The sequence below is a fragment of the Lissotriton vulgaris genome, chromosome 1_1, assembly GCF_964263255.1.
Source record: "Lissotriton vulgaris chromosome 1_1, aLisVul1.2, whole genome shotgun sequence".
NCBI classification, from domain to species: domain Eukaryota; kingdom Metazoa; phylum Chordata; class Amphibia; order Caudata; family Salamandridae; genus Lissotriton; species Lissotriton vulgaris.
In genome coordinates this window covers 1293424542-1293447668 of record NC_141685.1, presented here as the reverse complement: position 1 = coordinate 1293447668, position 23127 = coordinate 1293424542, and the positions used below count along the sequence as shown (strand labels likewise).

The following is a 23127-nucleotide window of genomic DNA, read 5'->3' as shown; positions in this document are numbered from 1 at the left end:
TGGCCCCTGAGCAGACAGGAGAGGCAGATGTTCTCTGATTGGCTCTAGTGTGGTCCTTTTAAAAATGATGAGAATTGGTTACCAATTTCACTTGCTTAAGCTTTTCTTTTCAATTGTTTGCCTTATACTACTTTCTTTAATTACTGTGGGACTCCCACCTCAATGATGTGGAAGATTCAAGCATGTGAATCTATGAAAGATATCAATACTTGAGAACCTCTGTGTCCAGAAAGACGGTCACCCAGGCCCTCGTCACCAGCCGACTGGACTACAGGAACACCCTCTACGCTGGAACCACAGCCAAAATACAGAAAAGATTGCAGCGCATACAGAACGCCTCTGCACGACTCATACTGGGCATCCCCCGTCACAGCCACATCTCTGCCCACCTGAGAGACCTGCACTGGCTCCCCGTCAGCAAGAGGATCACGTTCAGGCTCCTCACCCATGCACACAAGGCTCTCCACGACATGGGCCCCAAATACCTCAACAACTGCCTCACGTTCTACACACCCACCCACCAGCTCCGATCCGCCAGCCTCGCCCTCGCCACCGTCCCTCGGATTCGCAGAACCACCACCGGAGGAAGATCCTTCTCCTACCTGGCGGCCAAGACATGGAACACCCTCCCCTCCCACCTGCGGCTGACCTGGGACCATCTCTCCTTCAGGCAGGAAGCAAGACCCCCCCCCCCCCCCCGCGCAGCGCCTTGAGAGACTAGCGGGTGGGTAGCGCGCTTTATAAATGCAATGATTGATTGATTGATCTTGCTTTTTCCATGGAATCTCTTCCCTCTTTCATGGTCTTTTCATTTACGTCATGACCAATCAGTCCTTCTCTCAAGCAGTGACAATTCCATTTCTTATTATATTTTATTGTGGATCCTGCTGTCCTGCTCAAATGAAATGAGAGATGGACCTGCAGTACATAGGTCACAGTTGTGCAGTGGAGGTGCTAGCTACTTTAAAAGGACAGGGTGACTTTTTTAGCTTGGCAAATCAGACCTCATTTACTTGAATTTTTCTTATATTTCATTTAAAAAATGGCTTGCTGTTTCATGAACTGGCATACCGATTCCTTTCCAGTGAATTGTCTTAAGTACAGTCTTTGGCTATACGCACATTTGTTCACTTTGGCCTCCAGTATGAGTTGCCCAGAAAAATCCCTGTTATTTCCCTCCCGGAATTACGGTAACTGGGGGGCCTGGTAAATTCAGAAGGGATCAATTAAGAGGTTTACCGTTTTTGGGGGATAGCATGTGTGAATCAGATTCACCATACAGTTTCCTGCATGTTTGTTCTTGTATTGAAGTAGGTGAAGTCTTCAGGTAAAACACCACTGAGCTGTGGTATTACAAGAAAGCTTATAATTCTGATGGGATTAGATACATCTGTTATTGGACCCTTCAAAATCATTATGCCACTAGTAATGAGGGGCTTGCTGATACATTTATCACTAAAGAACAAAGCTATTGTTATGCTGCGGCCACTTAAAATACTGATCATCCCTGTCCCAACAAAATTAGAGCCATAGTGTTAATGAAAGTACAACCCAAAGGGTGCTCTAATGAATGCATGAATACAATTTATAAGGCACATAGCTACTCCTAAAAGGAGTGTCCAGGCTAGTGCTGAGTGGTCAGAAACCTAAAGAAATAGAAAACACAAGGGAAACAGCCTATCTGAAGAGCCAAGTCTTCAGACTTTTCCGAAACAGAGATTCTGACGGGGATTGACTCAGCTGCAGCATAAGGGAGTTCCAGAGCTTAGATGGAAAAAGGCAAACAGTGCTTCCGCCAGAGCGTGCTTTCTTAACTCTGGGAACCTGCACTAGCAGTGCCTCTGAAAACCTGATACATCTCCTAGGAGAATAAGGAGTAAGAAGAAGATGCAGATAAGCCGCACAAGTCTTTCTAAAAATCCTATAACAAAAAGAAAGAGCTTTAAAAGAAAGTTGCTTCTCCACAGGGAGCCAATGCAATTTATGAAGTGCCCTTTCCACAGATGCATACTTTGAGGGGTTAAGCAGTTGACGAGACACCACATTTTGAATCCCAACTGTGACTGGAGCCAGGCAACTCCTGCGTGAATACGCGCTACAAGAAAATACACTGTCTGGATGTCAGGTAAGTGACAAGGTGCCCATGAGTAATCTGGCATATTGGTTGGTAGCAAGTTTCTCAGAAGCCTCTCCTCTGATCCCAAGAACCCTTTAATGCACGCAGAATCTGGAACAAGAGCTGCATATCCATCAAGGCAGCCCCAATGCTGCTCTAAATTAGTATGGAGTTTAAGACGCAACACTATGAGGAACAGTACATCACAATGCATTATCAGTCCACATATCCCAGCTTCCTCTTTTCATGTATTGCCTTCAGCTAGTTTCCGGCTATAGTAAAGCCATATACACACATCCATATGATATTCATACACCCGTGTCCTGTCAGCTGAATTAAAAGGAACTAATTGCCTCAAAGCAGTAACAAGCTAGGGAAAGATTGGTATTGTAGTGCGAATGGTGAAATCAGGAGCCAAGTATGGGCCCGATTAGGATCGCGGTGAATCCACATCCTCCGGGCCGGCGGAAGCCACCGCCGGCCCGGAGGATGCGGATTCACCGCTGCCGAGAACAGAAAAGACCCCCCGCCAGATTAGGATGGCTGGGGGGGGTCATGTTTCTGTCCGCCGCTTTTCCGCAGTGGTCGCCTTCCGACCGCAGCGGAAAAGCTCTAATATGGCGGCAGTGTCTATCAGACACCGCCAGCCATATTAGGATGCATGGGGAAGCATGCTTTTCCACAGCGGGTTTTCCGCCGTGGAAAAGCATGTGGTCTTTTCTGTTTGGGGGCCTGTTGCAGGCCCCCAGGGTATCAGGGGGTGGGGGGTGCACATGGGGGGTACCTATGGTACCCCCCTGCATTTGCATGCACATAGCGGCAGGCACCGCGCAGTGCCTGCCGCTTTGTGCATGCAAATGCACTGCATGTATTTTTAGCTTCAAGCAGCACCCGCCGCAATGTTAAAAATACAGGATGTGACCGCCAGAGTGGCGGTCCCATCCTAATTCGCACGGAGGGACCGCCGCTGCCCCTGCAGACAGTCCCTCCACCTCTGTGGTGGCGGACGGACGCAGGTCCGTCCGCCATCATAATGACCCCCTAAGTTGGAGAAGGATGACAACAGTGATTGCTGTCAAGATGACCCAGGCATATCTGGGCTCAAGGAGCTAAGCCTGCTCAATTTCCCCTGAACAGGTAGATTCCCCGTGCCACCTCCCCACAAATCGAGCCCTTTATCAAGGGATTCAGTCCTGTAATCAAGGCACACAGAGAAGCACATTTTAGGAATATGAAGCATTGAAGCTGTTTGGGATGAGTCCTTAATGAGGAATACTGTGGTCATGTCAATGTTTGTGTTACAGGTTGGCACCTTGAGGTACATGTCGCCAGAGATCCTTGAGTGCTGCGTAAATCTGAAATGCTGGGAAGCGACACTGAAGCAGGCGGATGTTTATTCCATGGGTCTTATCTTCTGGGAGATATTTAGCAGATGCAACAGCTTTTATCCAAGTAAGTAGGGGACAATATGCTGAGTCCAGAAGCTATTTTTGGGTACATCTGGCATTGTTTAGTACAATGGGTATTTCTACGAACTTTCAAGGCTTTCGGTCTCCCCAGCGCAAAACATGTGAAAGCTAAAATGTTGCTGGTTAACTGTCTAGCATATGCACAGATTTGCAATTGTGTTTTCCTCCTCATGCTTCACTGATCCACTTATTGTAGTCTGCAGACCTGACCCCTGGCGAATATGCAGTAGGCGGTGATGTAAAACTCCCTAATAATCTCCCTAATAATAGCATGTTTTCAGATGGCATAAATTTGGACTTTTGAAAAGAACTTTAAACATATTTTATGCTGAAAACCTTTCTAGAGCGATATATTGTAGAAATTGCTTTTTAAGGAAGATAAGGTACCTTTTAAATGGAGCCTTCTTTCCACAGTGCTGTATTTAGTTTAGATATCAAGTTTAATTGTAAATGTCAAGCTTGCATATAGTAACATTTTAAATTACTCTGATATACAATTTATATATAGGTATTGTAAAAAGCATATACTGCACATGCCTGTGAGTTACTCTGAAGCGTGCCTAGATTTTGTCCACTAGATAATTGTCCTGTGTGGAGCGGTAGAAGCCAGGAAATCTGAATATCGTTCTCAAATGACCATTTCAAGTGTTATCAAACAACAGCCTTGAGCGAAAGAGATCATAGATGGCATACAAAGTGCACTCACCCCAAATACATTTACTCCCCCCTCTTAATAGAGACACCTGAGTCTTGTTTGGTTTCTGCAGTGTGTACATTTTTATTAAAATACAGTTCCAGGCCAATTACTCCATTGGCCTCCATTTCTTTATTGTAAACTCTTAAAACTTGTTTCTTAACATCACAGTATTCAAATACTCACACGTATATACATATTCATTCTATTTACAGCCCGTTCTCCAAAGGGGCTTTGCTTGACCTTCGGGCTGTGCCAGCAGGCCACAACCAAGTTATCTTGCTCTCCTTAATTTAACCGCCCTCCGGTTAATAGAGCCGCAGGTAAATAATCTGCCACCACTTGTGGCAACCAACGGCTTCCAGGGTAGGGCTAGAGAATCCAGGGCCACCAGCAGGTCAGCCCCAAATCTCCCGCCAGCCCGGAGCCCATGATGATTTTAAGACCTGTTCTAGGGTAAAAAATGGCACTGACCAAAGGAGTCCCTGTGATACCTCTTGTCCAGGACCCCGCAACCGCGCCTAACTGAAGCCCTAATTCAGGGATGGGTGGGTGGGTGACTTCTTTATGCGACGTCCGACTCCTGGGAGGTCAAGTGGACAAAGAGGGGGTCATAAAGTGAGGCGCTGGCTTTTTAAGCTTTGCGCTCCCAACTACTTCCGGGTCACTCTGACCCTGTTAGTGACGCGCTTCCTGTTTTCCCTTTGATATCGATTTCCCTACCTATGTGGCCCTTTGGCTGCCACTAACGGCGCCACGCCCCTTATGTGGGGTGGCGCCTTGCATTTCATTCAAACGAGAAAAACATGTCTAAATGTGATGACCACAGAATAATGCAGATCCCCGTCTCCAACGTACTACAACTCTAAAGACAGTAAGAGCATGACTGTGTAATACAGTGTGTGACCCAATGGATGTGACTGTTTTACGACTAAGGGGCTGATTTATATATTGGTGGTGAGGATACTCCGTTGCAACGGCGACAGAGTATCTGTCCCGCCAACGTGATGGTCTGCCCACCCGATTTAAATACAGGCAGACCATAGTTTGGCCATGGCGGAGACTACATCATCTCCGCCGTCGCCAAACATGGCAATATGTCCACCCACCTAACTTAGATGGGCGGACAAATAGCCGTTTTTTTACTGCCCATCACCGCTAGGCAAACCATGGGTAAGGAGCAGTAAAAAACTAAAAAGGCCCCTGAGCATGGATGATGACTCCCATGGCCAGCGGGTATTTTATTGTTTAGGACTTTTTTATTGATTTTCAAAAGTTCAACAAGGAAGGTACTCCAAAAGATAACTTCAAAAGAAAATAATACACAAATACTCTCACCTACAACCAGAGGCCGGTAAGTATGCCTTTATACAAAATAGTTATATACACCTTCACAAAGGGAGCACATCATATCCTTAAAATAAAACGAAAAGAGGGGAGGCAGATGGGTGATCTTATGCGGAGGACGGAGCCTGCACGTCGTCCATGTGATAATTAGTAATGGGATGTTGCGCAGCCTAGCTATCCATTGATGCTGCTATAGAGTGTCCCCAGGGCCGGAACCCCTCACAAATTGGGTCACACCGTTGGGTTCTTCAGGTATCAAGCGTAGCAGCTTAAGGTAGAACGAGCTGGTCAGCTCTCTAAACTCCCTGTTAGATAGCGAAATCAAGGACCCCACATCTTATAAAAGCGTGGTAGCTGATTCTCTGCCAGCGCCGGGAGCTTTTCCATTCCCAGTAGCTCCCATAACTTGTGTAGCCAGTTGGTATGGTGCTGCACCACATTCGTACCCCATCTAACTAACAATGCCTGTTTTGCTGCCCACAGGGCTAGTTTAATCGCGCGTCCTTTTGGGGATCCAAGAGGGTATGTTAATGGAATAGGGAGACCTTGGAGGATATATCTCGGGAACCTTGGGAGTTCGGTGTCGAACATTTCATCCACAGCATTTAAGATTCCCTACGTCTGTATTTTAGGACTGTGCCATAGGATATGCATCAACGTACCTGGATCCCTGCACTCCCTCCAATATTTTGAGTCACTTCCCCTTTTCCAGCGTGCTGTACGCTCTGGCGTGTAGTACCAATAATGCACCATCTGCAGCAGTGTCCCCTTGCCTACAGCTGAGCATGCTGACTTATTGGCTCGTTTATGTATGCCCAGCTATTCTTTTGGTGTGAACTCCCTCCCACATTCTTTCTCCCATCTCGCCTGCGCCTTTCTTTTAACTTGCAATTGCGGTGCGTTCAGGAAGGCGTATATGTCCCATAGTAGTTTCTTTTCAGTGTGTCTAGTGATAAGCCACTTTTCAAATGGGAAAAGCGGTCTTCAGGCGTGTGGTTGCAGTTTTGGTAGCGTGACCCAATGACGGATCGTAACATACTGCCACTGCGCCGACGTGGGCAGCCCATAGCCCTCCTGTATTTGCCGAAATGACATAATGCCTAAGTGGTCGTAAAAATCGCCTACTCTTTTACAATTTGCATGCTGCCATGACATGTATGCCGAGCTGCGTAATGCTGGTGGGAAATCTGGATTCCCCAAGATGGTTGTCAGTGGGGAGAGTTTTGTGGATAGTTTCTTCGGAGATTTCACTGCGTCCCAAACGCTGATCATGGCAAGGAATACCGGGGAGTTATAAACCGCCTGCGGCAGGTATGCTTTGGGAAGCCATGGGATCTTCCATATGTGGAAGCCTGTGATGGCCTGATCAATGAAGCACAAATGCTTCTCTGCTTTGGGTCTATTCCACTCAACCATATACCTTATTGAGCCGCATGATAGTAGTGTTTAAGATTCGGGATGCCAAGACCTCCACAGGAAGGTGGTAGGTATGTCAGTGATTTGGCTATGCATGCTCTTTTCCCGGCCCACACGTAATGATCCAGCGAATGTTGCAATTTAGGAAGGAACTGTAATGGTGGGGTAAAAGGCAGAGTCTGCATCACATAAAGGATCTTAGGTAAGAGTGTCATTTTTACTGCCGCCAGTCTCCCGAGCCAAGACAGTGTATATTCTCTCAATTTTTACAACGCAGCACATGTATCTGCTAACAGGCGGCCATAGTTGCTCTCAGCCGTTTGTCGCACTGTAGGGTGTATGTTCAGGCCAAGGTAAATAACCCTGTTTGAAGCCCAAGGGTATGGAAAGAGATTCTGCAACTCCTCTACCTCTGGGGCTGGGAGTGTAAGGTTCAGAAGTTGTGATTTCTGCGCAATGATTTTCAAGCCGGTCACTGCTCCAAACGCTTCCACCTCCTGCGCACAGAGGGTATTTTATTATGTTTTCGAAAAGAAAGTCCTGCATCAGGAGTTTCTTTTTGGAAATAAAACAAAAATTGTGTTTGCCGGATGGCTCCGTCATGTTGATAGGACCTCATTTCTAAATTTGCCAGGTGAGGTCTCCATCAGGGCAACAGAGTAATATACTCTGTTTCACTGTTGGAGTAAACCCCACCCGCCATTAAATAAATCAGGCCCTAAGTTTTCAGCATACAGTGATAGAGGCCATAGTTGTTTAGCTTCAACCCTAGTATCTGAAAGTTTATTTGCATTCACATGTATAAAGAGCTTAAGAAATGGGTGATCTGTTCCTAAATCTTGCTCCTGAAGTGTAGTTCAGTGTTCGAAAAACCACAGAAATTTGTTTTTGAAATTGCATTTGGTTTCCAATTTATGGTTTGCATGGCTGTTGTGCAAGTTATGGATTATGCTCCTAATCATTATTTGCACATTTTTAGTGGTTTTTCAGTTTTAATTAGTAACTATAACTACACTTTAACTATAATTTTTTAAGTGAATTTCTAATGTATTTTTTTTTTTGATTTATAAAAGTTTTATTGACAAATATAAGTGGAATATACATTGGCAGTTGTATACAGTACATTTGTGTTAAATATATTTCTTGGCTTGTTTATAAGTAGAAAGAAGAGAGAGAGAAGAGAGAGGGGGGGGGTGGTGTGGGCTGTCTTTAAGTCTTTAAGTGTTCATCGAGTGGGCCCCACATGAGTCCCCTAGGGGTGTGCTCTTTCGAGAAGTTGCCCGCTATGTTGTCTGCTCCTCTCAGGAAGGTGACCCAGTTGATCCATGTTTTGAAGTTTGCCTTCGCCGTGTTTTTCCAGTTGGTTAGGATTATCTTTAGGGCCGCTGTGAGTAGCAGGTCTAGTAGGGCTCTTTCTTCTCTGTTGTTTAGGTTCGCTGTTAGGTGCCCTGTCGCCAGGCTCGCGTAGTTGATTGTTAAGTCTGTTTTGAGCATATCGTTTATGAATGCGTTAATCTGTGCCCAGAACTTTTTTACTTTAACGCAACCAAAGATGAGGTGTTCGAGGGTGCCCTCCTCCTTCCGACAGTTCCAGCAGTTGCTTGATTCTGTGATGCCGACCTTGTGGAGCCTGGATGGGGTCCAGTAGGCTCTGTGGAGGAGCCAGTATTTTGTTTGCGCCAGTTGCGGGGTAACTTTGTTCGTTGTGGCTGCGCTCCACATTTGTGCCTGTTCTTTTTCATTTAGCTGTCTGCCTAGGAGTGTCTCCCACGAGTTTGTTGTTCTTTTGTTTAGCGACAGGATGTTGGGGGTCAGCAGTTTATAGATCTTTGCGGTTTGGTGTCCTGCCGAGTTTAGGGTTTCTACATATTTGACGATGCCCGGTTGTTCTTTGCGTAGATTGGCTCTGGTTATGGCAGCTCTGATCTTTAGGAAGGTGTATAGCTCCTTGTTGGGGAGGTCGTTTAGTTGTTGTATGTTTGTGAATGTCAGCTGTTTCCCCTTGGTTTCCATCTGTTTGGGGAGGCTGATTCCTCTCTTGATCCATGTGTCATTGTTCATTGTTGCCCCTTGATATGTTATTTTTGTGTTGAACCAGATGGATTCCCATGTTGTACCTTTCAGCTTCTGTATCATTCGCCTGTCAATTTTCATCAGCGCTTCTCTGGTGTGTTTCAGTATCGTGTTTGACCTTAGGGGGTGTTTGTTTGCCGTTAATATAGCTATAGGGTGCAGGCCTTCTAGGAGGTCTTTCTCCAGCTCTAGCCATACTGGTTTGTACTGTTGTGTTTCGTCGATCCATGCCATCCCTTGTTTCGCCAGGCACGCTGTTTGGTAGACTTTAAAGTTTGCCAGGTTGAGGCCTCCCAGTTCTTTCGGTAGTCTCAGTTTGGGTAGACCGATTCTGGGTCTCTTGTTTCTCCATAGGAAAGTGTTGATCAAGTTGTCCAGTCTTTTGTGGAAGCTATCTGTCATTGGGATTGGTAGCATGTTTAGCGTGTAGTTTATTGCGGGTGTTATCATCATTTTTATCGTCTCTATCCTTCCCCACCAGCTGATGTATTTTGGCGACTACAGTTCTAGTCTCTCTTTAACTTTTTTTAGCAATGAGTCCTCGTTGTGCTGTATTGTGGATGTTAGGTCTCTTCCAAACTGTAGCCCTAGGTACTTAAGTGGTTTGGTTTGCCAGGCTAGGCCTGAGTCCCCGAGTACTGATCTTGTGGTGTGGATGTTCATTGGTTTGCATTCCGATTTGTCTTTGTTGAGTTTGTACCCTGATGCCTCTGCGTATTCTCCTATTGTGTCCATAAGTGCTGTGATTGACGTTGATGGGTTTGTGGTTGTGATGAGGATGTCGTCCGCGTATGCTGCCAGTTTGACTGTTTCCTCTTTGATCTTGACACCCGTAATCCTCTCATTGTCTCTTATTTTTGCTAGTAGGGGTTCTAGTGCCAGTAGGAAGAGGCCCGGTGATAGTGGGCATCCCTGCCTAGTTCCTCTTCCCAGTGTGAGCGTCTCAGATGTGCTACCGTTCACCACTATTTTTGCTCTGGGTTTGTTGTATAGGGCCATTACCATTGCTATGTATTTCTCCCCTAGGCCGAACTTTGCCATGCAGTTCCTGAGGAAGGGCCACGAGACTCTGTCAAAAGCCTTCTCGGCATCCAGCGCTATCATGACTGCCTGCTCGTTACTCTGTGTGGTGTGGTTGATTAGGTGGCATAGCAGCCTTGTGTTGTCTTGCGATAGTCTGTGTTTGATATATCCCACTTGTGAGTTGTGGATGATGTCCGGTAGAACTCTGTTTAATCTATTTGCCAGCACTTTCGCATAGATTTTGCAGTCGACATTTATGAGCGAGATGGGTCTATAGTTCTGCGGGTATTGAGGGTCTTTCCCTTCCTTGGGGATTATTGTGATGTTGGCTTCGCTCATGGTGTTTGTCATCTTGCCGTTTTGTATGCAGGCGGAGTATGTTTCCGATAGTACTCTTTTGACTTTTTGGCAGAAATTTTTGTAGAACACAGTGGTGTATCCGTCGGGTCCTGGCGCTTTGTTCCGTTTTAGTTGGCCGATTGCCGCTTCAATTTCTTCTTCCGTTATGTCAGCCTCGAGTGGTGCTCTGTCCCCCTCTTTGAGTTTTGGCAGGTTGATGTCTCTTAGAAGAGCGCAGCCTCCATCTTCGCTCAGGTTCTTATCTTCGGAATATAGCTCTTGGTAGAACTGTCTGAAGACTTCTAGTATTCCTTTGTTTGTTGTTTGCGATTTGTTTGATTTGTCTGTTATTGCTGCTATTGTGTGTTGCCTTTCCTTCGCTTTGAGGTAGGACGCCAGCTGTTTCCCTGCTTTGTTGGCCCTGCACAGATTCACTGATTTGAATTTTGTTAGCCACGAACCCGCTCGTTCGCTCAGGATTTTGTTCAGTTCATATTTTTTTTTTGTGAGCGTGGTCAGTGTGTTCTTGTCTGCTAGGTTAGCGCAGTTGCCTCTTTCCAGTGCTGCTATTTCGCCTTCTATCTCCGAGATTTTCTTGTTCCTGCTTCTGTTCATTCTTGATTTGATGTTTATCAGTTTGCCTCTCAGTGTCGCTTTGAGTGCGTCCCAGATGGTGCCTTTTCCTACTTCGCCATTGTCGTTGTGCTCAAGGTAGTCATTTAGTGCCTCCTCTATTTCTTTTACATTCTCTTTGTTCTGTAGGATGTCGTCATTCAGTCTCCATCTTCTCGTCGGGTTGTCGTTGTGTTTGCCGGTCAGGGTGAGGGATATGTGCGCGTGGTCAGAGATAGTTATTGGGGCTATCTCCGTGTTGTCGATTAGATGTGTGTGGTTGTTGGACATCAGAATATAATCGATCCTGCTGTATGAATTGTGTGGGTGCGAGTAGAAGGTGTACTCACGCGCTGTTGGGTGCTGTAGCCTCCATGGATCTGCTAGGAGGTGTTTGGTGCATAGGTCTTTAAGGGTGTTGCTGCTTGGGGAGTTGTGGCTCAGTCTGGTCGGGTGTCTATCCGTAGCCTGGTCCATCATCTTGTTCATGTCACCAGCTGCGATCAGGAGGTCCTCTTGCGGTAGATCGCTGAGTTTGCTGTCCACCATTTGCCAGAAGTCTTTGTCTTCGGAATTTGGCCCATAGATGTTGGCCACGTGTATCAGATCATTCCCTCTCTGGACACTTGCTATCAGCAGGCGACCGTCCTCATCCGTGTTCGTCTTTTGGATGGTGAGATTGGCTTTCTTGCTTAGGATAGTTATTACACCTCGTTTCTTTCCCTTTGCTGGCGAGCATAGGACGTCTCCTATCCATCTCGCCTTGAGTAGTTTTGTTTCTTCTTCTGAGAGTTTGGTCTCTTGTAGCGTGTATATGTCCCCTTTAAGTTTAGCCAGATGATCTAGTATTTTCCTGCGTTTGATTGGATGGTTTAGGCCTTTAACGTTCATGGACACCACCTTTAGGTTTGTGGCTAGGCTGGCTCTTGTTTGGTCTGTCATGGGGGTTCCGTGTTCTCGCTAGTGTGTCTGTCTTCTTCCTGACCTGAGTCCGAGATGTCAGCCTTTGTTCCCTTGTGAGACATGAGTGTCCCCCCCCGGGGTTTCGGTGTGTGGAAAGGGGTTATATGTAAGGTATGGATATAGCAAAGGAAGAAAAAGGAATTATACATTGCACAAATGCCTGATGTCACGTTAGCCTTCATGCCCACCTGTCCCGCCCGCCCCCCCTGACCTCCCCCCTCCCCCTGTCTGTAGAAAACCGGGTGTGCGACAGCAAGGGTCCTCACACTCCCCCCCCCCCCAAGTTCTTGCATAGTCTCTCCCGCCGGTGTGGAGTGATAGTCCCCACGCCTGGAGTTTGAAGGGAGATATAGGCATGTACAACCCATTGCGGAAAGCAAAAGAAAAAGGATATGCTGTTGTTTTGTCCTTCTTTGTCGCTTCCTGTCGTTCCCGACTTGAGGTAGATGCGTTTTTATGTGTGTGCGTGTTCGAGGTAGGTATGGTCGTTTAAGTTTACAGTTCAGGGGTTCCAATCTCCAGAAAGGGTGCTCACTGTCTATGTCATATGTCCTCTTCTTCTGCCCCGTCCGTGGAGGCTCTCCTCTTTGCTCCTGGGCTTTGATGCTCCATTTCTTCTGGGGCCGGTCCTTGCAGGTACCTGTGCAGCTCGTTGGGGTCTTCGAAGGTTTTGCTCCCATGTTTGTCTGTGATTCTCAGTTTTGAGGGGCCTGCGAAGGAGAAGGTAATGTTGTTTTTACGCAGGGTCTCCCGCTGGGCTAGGAAACCTTTCCTCACCTCTACCGTTAGCCTAGAGAAGTCCTGGGTGATTGTTACCTTTTTCCCATTTATCACCATTGGCTTGCCTTTCCTGGCCACTGCGAATATAGCATCAGTGTGGTTTTCTCGTAGTGGTTTGCATATTATTGGTCTGGGGGTGTTGCTGTTTGTCTGTTTCTTTGCTGGTATGCGGTATGCTTTGACGAGTTCGAGCGGTTTGTCGAAGGTGAGGCCGGTTAATTTGGGGATTATGCTTTCCAGCATCAGGGCGCATGCTCCCGGGGTGTCTTCTTCGTCCTCGGGTATGCCCAGCAGTCTTATGTTCCCTTTGCGGCTTCTGTCTTCTTGCTCTGCCATGGTTCTCTGCAGTGCTGTTGTTCTCTTTATGACTAGGCCCAGGTCCTTGTGTGTTACATTGGCGCGATCCTCTAGCTGGCTTATCCTTTTCTCTGCCTCATCAATTCTGCCGTTAGCTTTGCTTTGCTCGGCTCTTATTGCGATTAGTTCCATTTGGATGTTGTCCACTATTTTTTTTGTGGCTTTTGCTAGGTCATTGCCCTCTGTCAACATAAACCATCCACTGAGTAACCCATATGAATCAATCGCGGGCCAGTGACATATATCCGATGTCGAATTTTAAGTTGAACGAGTCGGAGGCGGGCCAGAATGGCGACCTCTTTTGGCGAGGATAGGGCTGACTGCCAATCCTCATCGTCCAACTCCAAACCGTCTTTGGTCCAGACCTCTCTGAGCTGTGCCAACAGGTCCGTGCGATTATTAATTAATTTCTTATATATCAAGGATATAGTGCTGTCTGGCACGTGGCCGTCAAGCACCCGATCCTCCAATGGGGAGGATTCGGGGATGTCAATACCCTTGGGAAAAACCGAATTCAACGCATGGGTGATCTGTGCATAACGGAAGAATTCTCTATCACTCAGCTCATACTCTACCTTCAGTGTATCGAAAGTCTTGAATTTACCCTTGACCCATAAATCACTCACCCTACTAATACTAATCATATCCCACTTTTCAAATCCTTTTGTTTTCCACAGACAACCCAGTCTCTCAGAGGCATAAAGCGGAGTAGCACGGGTCAGTCTATCCTTCCATCCCATTGCCGCATTTGCATCATGCCATACTCGAACTGCTATCCTGGTCAGTCCCGACAATTCCCTCCCCTCTTCCTTGGAGTAAAGAGCTCTGTTATAATCTCCACCCGGCAACAGATGCTTATCCATCACAAATGCGGGATTGGGAGTTGGTCCATACATTCCATGATTAATTGCTCTCAACTGAGAGGCCCAATAATATCGCTTGATATCCGGAAGCGCGATACCTCCGTCATACCAAGGAAGCGTGAGTTTAGCGAGGGCGATACGCGAGCGTCCATCCCAGATCAATCGTCTCTGCAGACTCTCGACCTCACGAAAATAACTGGCGGGAATAATATCAAACGTATTCTGGGGCGCATATAGAAAACGCAGTAAGGACATCATTTTAAAAAGAGCTGCGCGCCCAAGTGGTGAGAGTGGTAGCCTGAGCCAGCCCACAACATCCGATTTTAGCCTCTGAAGAGGAGGGAGCAAATTTCGGTTATATCGAGCCACCGGATCTAAGGATATAAAAATGCCCAAGTACTTGAATCCCGTCAGTGACACCTGGATAGGGCAACGGCGCGGCAGGGGAGGGGTATCACCTGAAATCACATACACACAGGACTTGGTCCAATTGATCACCAGGCCGGAATTCCTTCCGAACGAGGTGAGCACATCGAACAACACATTCAGTGACTTACGAGGGGATGTAAGGTACAACAAAATATCATCGGCATAGAGCGATATGCGATCCTCAAAATCCGGGGTCCATCTAATACCCTTCATCGAGGGCTTCCATCGCAGCCAGGCAGCCAGGGGCTCTAAAGCAAGGGCAAAAAGAAGCAGAGACAATGGACAGCCCTGCAGTGTACCCCTACCGAAAACAAAGGGCTTAGACACTCGACCAATCACTACCACCTGTGCCATTGGCTTTTCATACAAAAGTTTCACCCAACCAATGAAACCAGGACCGAATCCAAATTTCGCAAGCGCAGCCCAGAGGTACGGCCATTCCACCGTATCAAAGGCCATCGTGGCATCCAGAGAAACCAAAATGGCAGGTTCACGCAATGATGCCGCCCTCGCGAGGACCCCGTGCAAGCGCCTCAGATTGAGTGCTGTATTGCGGTGTGGAATGAATCCGGACTAATCCGGATGCACCAAGTCACTAATTACTTTTATCAAACGATTTGCTAGCAACTTAGCGAGAATCTTTGGTTCAGCATTTAAAAGCGAAATGGGCCTATAGGATGCACAGCGATCACGCGGTTTCCCCTCCTTATGAATCACGACAATGGTGGCGAGGCGCTGATCCAGAGGAAGGGAGCCGAGGTCACGTGACTCTAAAAACATATTTCGGAGATACAGCGCCATTTTGTCAGGACGTAACTTATAGAGTTCTATGGGCAGGCCATTAGGGCCCATAGCTTTGCCCGAACGCAGAGAGCGAATAGCGAGGACCATCTCGTCATCCGAAAATACTGCATCCATTGAGTCCCTTTCCAAGTCCGATAAGCAAGGCAATGTAATATCACGTAGTCATAGGTGGGAGTCTTCCTTCGGTCTATCAGAGACTGGGGAATACACTTGTCGGAAATGTTCGGCGAAGCTCTCGACAATCTCAGCTGGATCAGTCACACTCACGCCATCAAGCGTCTCAATCACGGGGACCTCTCCTTTTTATCCAGCCAAGCGATCAGTTTCCCAGCTTTATCACCCACATCATACAGTCTGCCCTGCTGCTCTCTACTCATAAGTTTAGCGGCATTGGTCACCAGAGCTTTATAATCCAGTTGTTTGAGGCTGAGAGCATGGAGCTTATTATAAGTCACACCTAGTCCCAAGTCCCTTTCTAACTCAATTATTTCAGTTTCTAAACTGACCACCTCCTCATTCTTACTCTTCTTAGCACCAGCGATTAACCGAAGTGCCTGTCCTCGGATGACTGTCTTAAATGCCTCCCACAGTGACACTGAGGAGGAGACGGACCCCTCGTTCTTGGCAAAGTACAGATCTAGGGACTTAATCAATTCAGCACGAGTTTTAGGGTTACAAAGATACCAGGGATTGATCGGGGCCACCCGTCCCTCGACACTCACACTAGTGCCGATCTGGAGCCACAATGGGGAGTGATCTGATATACCTCGGGCCAGGTGCCTAATCTCCCTGATCGCGGGGGCCTGTACAGCCGGCATCAGAACATAATATAGTCTGGAGAGACTGCTGTGGGCCCCAGAGTGGAACGTGTACTGCACTTGTCCCGGATGCATCAACCTCCAGCAGTCTACCAAACCCATTGTATCTAAAAACCCACCTAACCAAGACTGCGACCTAGTGAGATCTCTGGGGGGGTGGCGATCTGCACTACCGGAGACAACTGAATTGAAGTTTCCGCCCAGCACCAGGATACCATCTGGAAGCCCCAGCACTAAACGTCCAAGATCAGCAAAAGTGCGGGCCTGTAAACCAGGTGGGACATATACAGAAACCAGAGAGACAGTCTTCCCCTCCAACCTTCCCGTGAGGGCAGCATAGCGCCCCCTATCGGCAAGAATCATGTTGTCTATTGCTAAAGGGAGAGAATTCTTGACTAGGATGCCCACGCCCCTCGAACCAATAGTAAACCCAGAGTGTACAGCGAGACGGTATCCTCGCCGATTCATGGCTTGACAAGTGTTCCCAATCAAGTGCGTCTCTTGCAATAACACAACATCAGGGGAGAGGCGCCTCAGCAGTTGTAATACTACTCCCCGCTTTATCCTATCTCCCAACCCATTGACATTCCAAGACAGTATTTTCAACCCACTACCCCCATCCCAGGAATGAATGCAGAGTCCTTCCCATAGCGAATACAGTACCAAGATACAAAAATAATACAATACGTTGCCTTGAGAAAAAGAGAAACATGCCCAAACTCCCCCTTCCACCCCCAACCTGAACCTGTCACGATACCCCCCACCCTGCACTCCTGCGGTAGATTCAAGAACTTCCCCAACTTGCAGTGTGCCTGTCGCCCTAGCATTAAACTATTCTACAAAAAGAAACCCAGAGGAGGAAAGAGTCCCACTCCCCCCGCCACCCTCGGATGTATCACCGTAGATCATGTCAGCGTGAAATAACTCAAACCGAGCTGTATGATATGTCAATTGTTCGGGAATCGAGAACCACATTGTCATTCTTGCTCCGGCACGCCACCCTCTGCTCCACCCAAGTGCTCCGCTTTAGTAATATATCCAGCCAGTCACTTACATTTTCCGGCCGCTCAAAGAAAAATGTCCGATCATCATATTCAACACGAAGCCTGGTTGGAAATAGCATCGCGTATTTCAAATCCATGTCTCTCAACCGTCGCCTCACCCCCTGAAATCCCATCCTCTGTCTCTGAATGAACAGGGTAAAATCCGGGTAAAAGCTAACCGTTGTGTTTTCAAACTTCACGGGTCCTCCGACCCGTGATGCCTGCAGGATAACGTCTCTATCTCTAAAGTTGAAAATTCTGGCGATGATCGGCCTCGGAGGTGCACCCGGCTTCGGCTTCCCGCCAGGCACACGGTGCGCACGTTCCACAGCGAAGAATTTACTTAGGCCTCTGGGCGCGAGGTGATTTAGGATCAGGTCTTTCACAAGGAGGTCAATGGCAGGATTTTCCATTTTTTCAGGAACCCCAATAATACGTACATTATTGCGTCTGGCCCTGTTTTCAAACTCCTCAAGCCGACGGGCCATGAGATCATTGGTGGACTGCAGATTGCCGACCTCCGTCTGCAAGTCGGACTCATCGGTCGTAAGGCTAGAGGTCTTTAGATCTAAAGATTTGACCTTCTCGTTGGTCTTCGAAAAGTCCGTTCTGATCAAATTGACGTCAATGGCCACAGTATCGAGCTTAAGGGTGAGAGACTCATATTGTTGGCCGATGGAAGACTTGATACCTGCAATGGGGCCATTACATCCTGGAGAGTCAACTCAGTCGGCGCCGCCGGGTCTCCGCCCACCTCCTCTAAAATCTTATTCGTACCACCGGGCGACCCCTTAGGTTGGGTATATCGATCCATGACGTTCGTTTGAATAGTTCCCCCCCGGAGAGGCGTCTTTGTCTTCCGCCTCTCATTGTCGGGTCTGCCCGCCATGTTGGGCAATGTGCCCCCGAGGGGCCTGTGAGACCTGGTGAAAATGGCCCTTCGCGGTCGACCCACTGACGTCTTCAAAAGCAGGCGTCAGCAGCTGCAGGCCAGCACACATTTGCTTGTGACCGTTGGCAGTTGGTGAAGTCACAGAGTTTTGGAAGACCTCGAGTGACCAAGCCGATCTAGGGATAGAATAAAACCAGAGACCGAAAGCGGAACCGAAAGTGAACTCCAAGGCAGTGAGCCGAGCTCGTCAGGCCTTTGTTGTTCAATTACTGCCTAGGCGTTGGTAAACAACCTTTACAACGAAACTTTTACAACGCACTACCATTACGACCCAACTTTTACAACTCAAACCATTACAACGCATTGCGCTGGGGGGCGCTCTAGGATAGGGAATAGGTTTAATTTACTATCCAACACCTTCCCTACTATCCACGGGGACTGAAGTTGGAATAGTAAATTAAACTATTCACTATCCAGCGCCCCAAAGCACTATGCGTTGTAAAGGCATGCGTTGTAAAAACCGCGTTGTAAAGGCATGCGTGGTAAAAGCATGTGTTGTAACGTCATACATCCTAGGCGTCTCAACGACTCAAGCCCCAGGCTTCGCCATGGGGTGGGCCTCAAAAGTTCAGGGCGTCGCAGCAGCGGTTCCCAAAGTCTGAATCAATGTTTGAAAGCAGCTAGAACATCAGCTGAGTTTCATCTCCAACAATCCGTCTTCGTAGTCAGGATATCGTTCAGGATATATGTGGAGGGCGGCGAGGGTCCCGGGAGACTGTGCTCACGCGGCCATCTCGGATGTGCGCTAAGCTCCTCCCTTATGCAACAGGCTTGACTAAATTGTGTGAGTAGAAAATATAAATAATGTTCCGTGATGCCACGTATTTTAGTCCGTAACGGACTTAGCGAGGGTAATAAAGGCCCACGGGGTGCGATTGACATCTTATGCAGATGACACCCAACTGGTGCTGGCGATTCATAAGGACGGTCCAGTGGTGGCAGCCAATTTCCAGGAGGCCATGCTCGCTGTTAGTACCTGGATGTCTTCCAATTTGACCAGTAATCCTCCTCCCCTTCCTAAGCGCCTTGAGACCCTCTGGGTATGTAGTGTGCTATACAAATTCTCTGACTTGACTTGACTTGACAATTGCTTGAGGCTAAACTTGGACAAAACCGAGGTTATGACCTTTGGCAATCTCTCCCCAGAATGGTCTTCCATCTGGTGGCCCAACCAGCTGGGCCTTCCACCTGTCCCAGTGGAAAAGGCGAGAAACTTGGGAGTCATTTTCGACAGCAAGCTGACATTCAACCTTCACGTCAACAAGGTTGTGTCCTCTGCCTTCTTTACTTTAAAGAAAATTAAGAAATTGCTGCCTTACCTCCCCATTTCAGCTGGGAAGACCCTAGTTACCACCTTGGTGTTTTCCAAAATTGATTATGGAAATGCTCTATTTCTCAACTCCCAGAAACTCGTTCTGTCCAAGCTACAGTCTATACAGAACGTGGTGGCTAGAATTCTTCTAGACATTCCTCGCCACCAGCCTACTACTTTTGCCATTCGCCAGCTTCATTGGCTTAGAGTAGAGAGCCGAATTAAATTCAAGGCCCTCTGCATTGCCTACAAGGCAGTGCATGGCGTCGGACCCAAGTTTCTGATCGATGCATTTCAGCTGTACACCCCTAAAAGGCTGTTGAGATCTGCCAACACCTGCCTCCTACCGGTACCCCGCACAAGAACAGCAACTTGGGGAGACAGACGCTTTCTGGTTGCTACGCCAAAGCTCTGGAATCTTCTGCCACTCACTATCAAAAACGTCCCCAACTTGATGTGCTTCCGTAGGCTTTTGAAGACATGGTTGTTTAACCAGTGAATTTCGCTGTTTCGGTCCCGCTAGCCTACATATGCGCCGAGACACCTTCGGGTAATTGTATGCGCAATAAAAATTCCATAAATAAATAAATAAATTGGGATAGCATTGCTTTATTATTTTGAAATTTTTTAAAAACAGTAACACTGAGGAAAGATTTCACCCCATCAGTACCAGTTTATAACCAAAATACAGCAATTAACATCAGAAAGATGTCTAATCAACCTTTGTGAAGGGCCTCCCACTCCGCACGAATACGCGCTGCCACACTAGAAGCTCAACTGGCCCTGGCCGGGAGCAGCAAGGGTCCCTTCAAACCCTGGCGGTCTTGTGCAGAGTTAAGCAGTTTACCCTTTCCTCTCACCCAGTTCCTTCCATCCCTCTCTCCTCTCCTCTCCCAAACCCTCATCCCTTTCTCACATTGCAGGCCATTTTCTTTCACCCCTTTTTACAACTTCTGAACTTCCAATTCAACCTCTCACTTCACCTTTAATCACCTCTTGCCATTCTGTCTTTTCACTGCCCTCATCTCTAACAGTCTTTCACATTTATCTCATGGCCTTTCTGGCCCCATCACCTCCCGTGCACAACATCACTTCTCATTCACTTCAAGTCTCTCCATTCAAATTTTTGTCTATTTGTATCTTACACCTCTCCAGCCCTCCCATTCATTTTTCACATCTCCCCTTTGTCTTCCACACCTTCTTGAACTAACGTCCCTCTCCCCTGTTACCACAGCACCAGTGCCTAATTTGAGCAGGTGGTTTTCGCTGTTCCGCACTGGCACCTAATTATGCACACTGGCACTGTGACAGACTTCCAGATGGTGGCTCTGTCTATGTAATTTAGAAATTAGCAGGATAGCTGTTTATTAACTCAATATGTACTAAAAATGATAACCTCTGAAACCTATGCCATTCTTTATAGCTTTGGGGGCTTGAAATAGTCTGAATAGTCACACTTGTACGAGTGTTATGGTTGGTTGTTGCATTGGTATTGTCATTGGCCGCACAGGCCAGGCAATGGTGGGTGGTTAAAGTTGCACCGGCCTACTGGTGAGGGCCTTGGCATATGTTGTATTACAAATTAATCACTATTCAGCACACACCCCAATACTCCCTCTTTTCCCATATCGCTGCTGTCCCTCACCTATGCCGCATCAAATTATCTTTTTAGGTCACAGAGCATCTCTCAGCTATCTTATCTCACAGTTTAACATTAGCCCTCATCTTTTGCTCATACTCACTTCTTGTGTGTCTGTGCTTCGCTTAAGAACTTCACATTTCACCTCATCCCGGACCTCTTCAATCGAATTCTTCCACTCCCTTGATGTTCTTTCATCTCTCCTCATGGAGCATACGGGTCGGACACCTATGCTGCTCTCACCCTGTGCCACTCTGCTTATTGTTCCCTAATTCAGCAGGGCATGAATTGTCTGTCTCGTTGTTTTGGTGCAGGCCGTGCAGTTATGGAACTTGCACCCTCCTTTGCTTCGCTCCACCAAGAATCTATTATCCTTTAGGAAGATGTAAAAACCTGGCTCTATGTTCTGAAGACCACCCCATTTGGCTGGTTCTCCTTTCCCTTCTGTTTGTTTCTCGTTTGCCTTCAGACAGCAGATGGTTATTAGCCTCAGGACACCTTTTGGTAACAGTAGCACACTACAAATGTAAATAATAATAGGCAGAAGCAGGGGATCCACTAGACCCGAACTTCGGGGGGGAGGGGGGCTAACACTCCCAGCCAGGGCTGGCCCTAGCACTGGTCGCACACGGTGCAACAGTCTTTCCACCTTCTCAATGAATTCCCTCACTACCACTCACCAACAATACACCTCATCTCTCTATAGCACCTTTCTGACAAACATTTCATTTTTTTATAACGCTACTCATAGTTTACTCGCACTCAGTTCTGTGATGTGCATTTCACATGTTCTTTGTACCAGGCACTTTAACCTTCTGCACTGTGGGTGACAAGAGTGCCCATGTGACTGCACGGTGAGCGATGCAACAGTGTGAGAGTTCGGTAAAAGGAGTGACTGCAGGGTGAGTGAGGTGACCATATGAATTTGGGTTCGGCTGTAAGTGCAGAGTGGGACGAATTAATGCATGGTTAGTGATGGCCTTGTTTGAGTGAACTACAGATTGAGCAGTCATGGGGGATAAGGTGAGTGAAGTGTCACATGAGTGCAGGGTGAGTAGTGTGCTTGTGTGACTGCAGGGTGAGGTACAGGGTGAACAATGCAAGCACATTGTTAGTGCAGAGTGATCACTGTGAGTGCAGGGTGAGCGGGTAAATGTTGTGAGTGCATGGTGATCAGTGTGAGTGCATTGTGATCACTGTGAGTGCAGGGTGAGTGGGTGAATTATGAGTACATGGTGATCAGTGTGAGTGCATGGTGATCATGTTAGTGCAGGGTGAGCAGGTGAATGGTGCGAGTGTATGGAGATCAGTGTGAGTGCATGGTGATTGCTGTGAGTGCAGGTGATCAGTGTGAGTGCATTGTGATCAATGTGAGTGCATTGTGATCAATGTGAGTACATTGTTATCAGTGTGAGTGCATGGTGATCAGTGTGAGTGCATTCTGATCATTGTGAGTGCACGGTGAGCAGGTGAATGGTGTGAGTGCATGGTGATCAGTGTGAGTGCATGGTGATCGCTGTGAGTGCAGGGTGAGCGTGAAAGTGAAGGCGAGAATGAGGAGTGAGTTGTCCGAATGCAGGGTGCATTCCCAGAAACTTGAAGCGTAGGGTTTCAGATATAAGTTAAACTGTTGCTATAATGGCAATAATCAGGGATCGAGGGTGGAGGAAATAAATAATGTGCTGATCCTGCAACAAACTACCAGTCTTATGATTAGGGTTACCAGCTCATTATTTTGATGGCCCAGAAATAAGCAGTCACCTAAAGCTGTACTTTTAGCACTTACCTGTGAATACTTATAACAGCAAATATAAATAGAAAGCACTTTTAATTGTGTTCTAGGGCTGCCTCAATGATCCATGACTGAAAATTAAAGAGAACAACGACAGAAAAGTCACATAACTAATTAATACATACTTTCTTATTTATAACTCTATTTAGTGTCAAGAGCAGGTCTCACCAGGCATTTTTCTTTTGGCAACCCAACTTTATATTTCTTTTCATTAAATGCATTCTCACACTACAACAGTAAGTGTAAAAATTCAAATGTAAGGAATAGGCTGAGTGGGGGCCCACGG

General features: G+C 47.2%; 1 protein-coding gene across 1 annotated transcript in view; it reads left to right on the top strand.

The window, feature by feature from the left end:
- AMHR2 (anti-Mullerian hormone receptor type 2) overlaps positions 1 to 23127 on the top strand; it is a 976241-nt gene that overhangs the window by 758784 nt on the left and 194330 nt on the right. The window contains exon 9 of the mRNA XM_086936519.1: positions 3421 to 3568. Coding sequence (XP_086792645.1) covers positions 3421 to 3568 — 148 coding nt within the window. The remainder of the gene's footprint in view (positions 1 to 3420; positions 3569 to 23127) is intronic.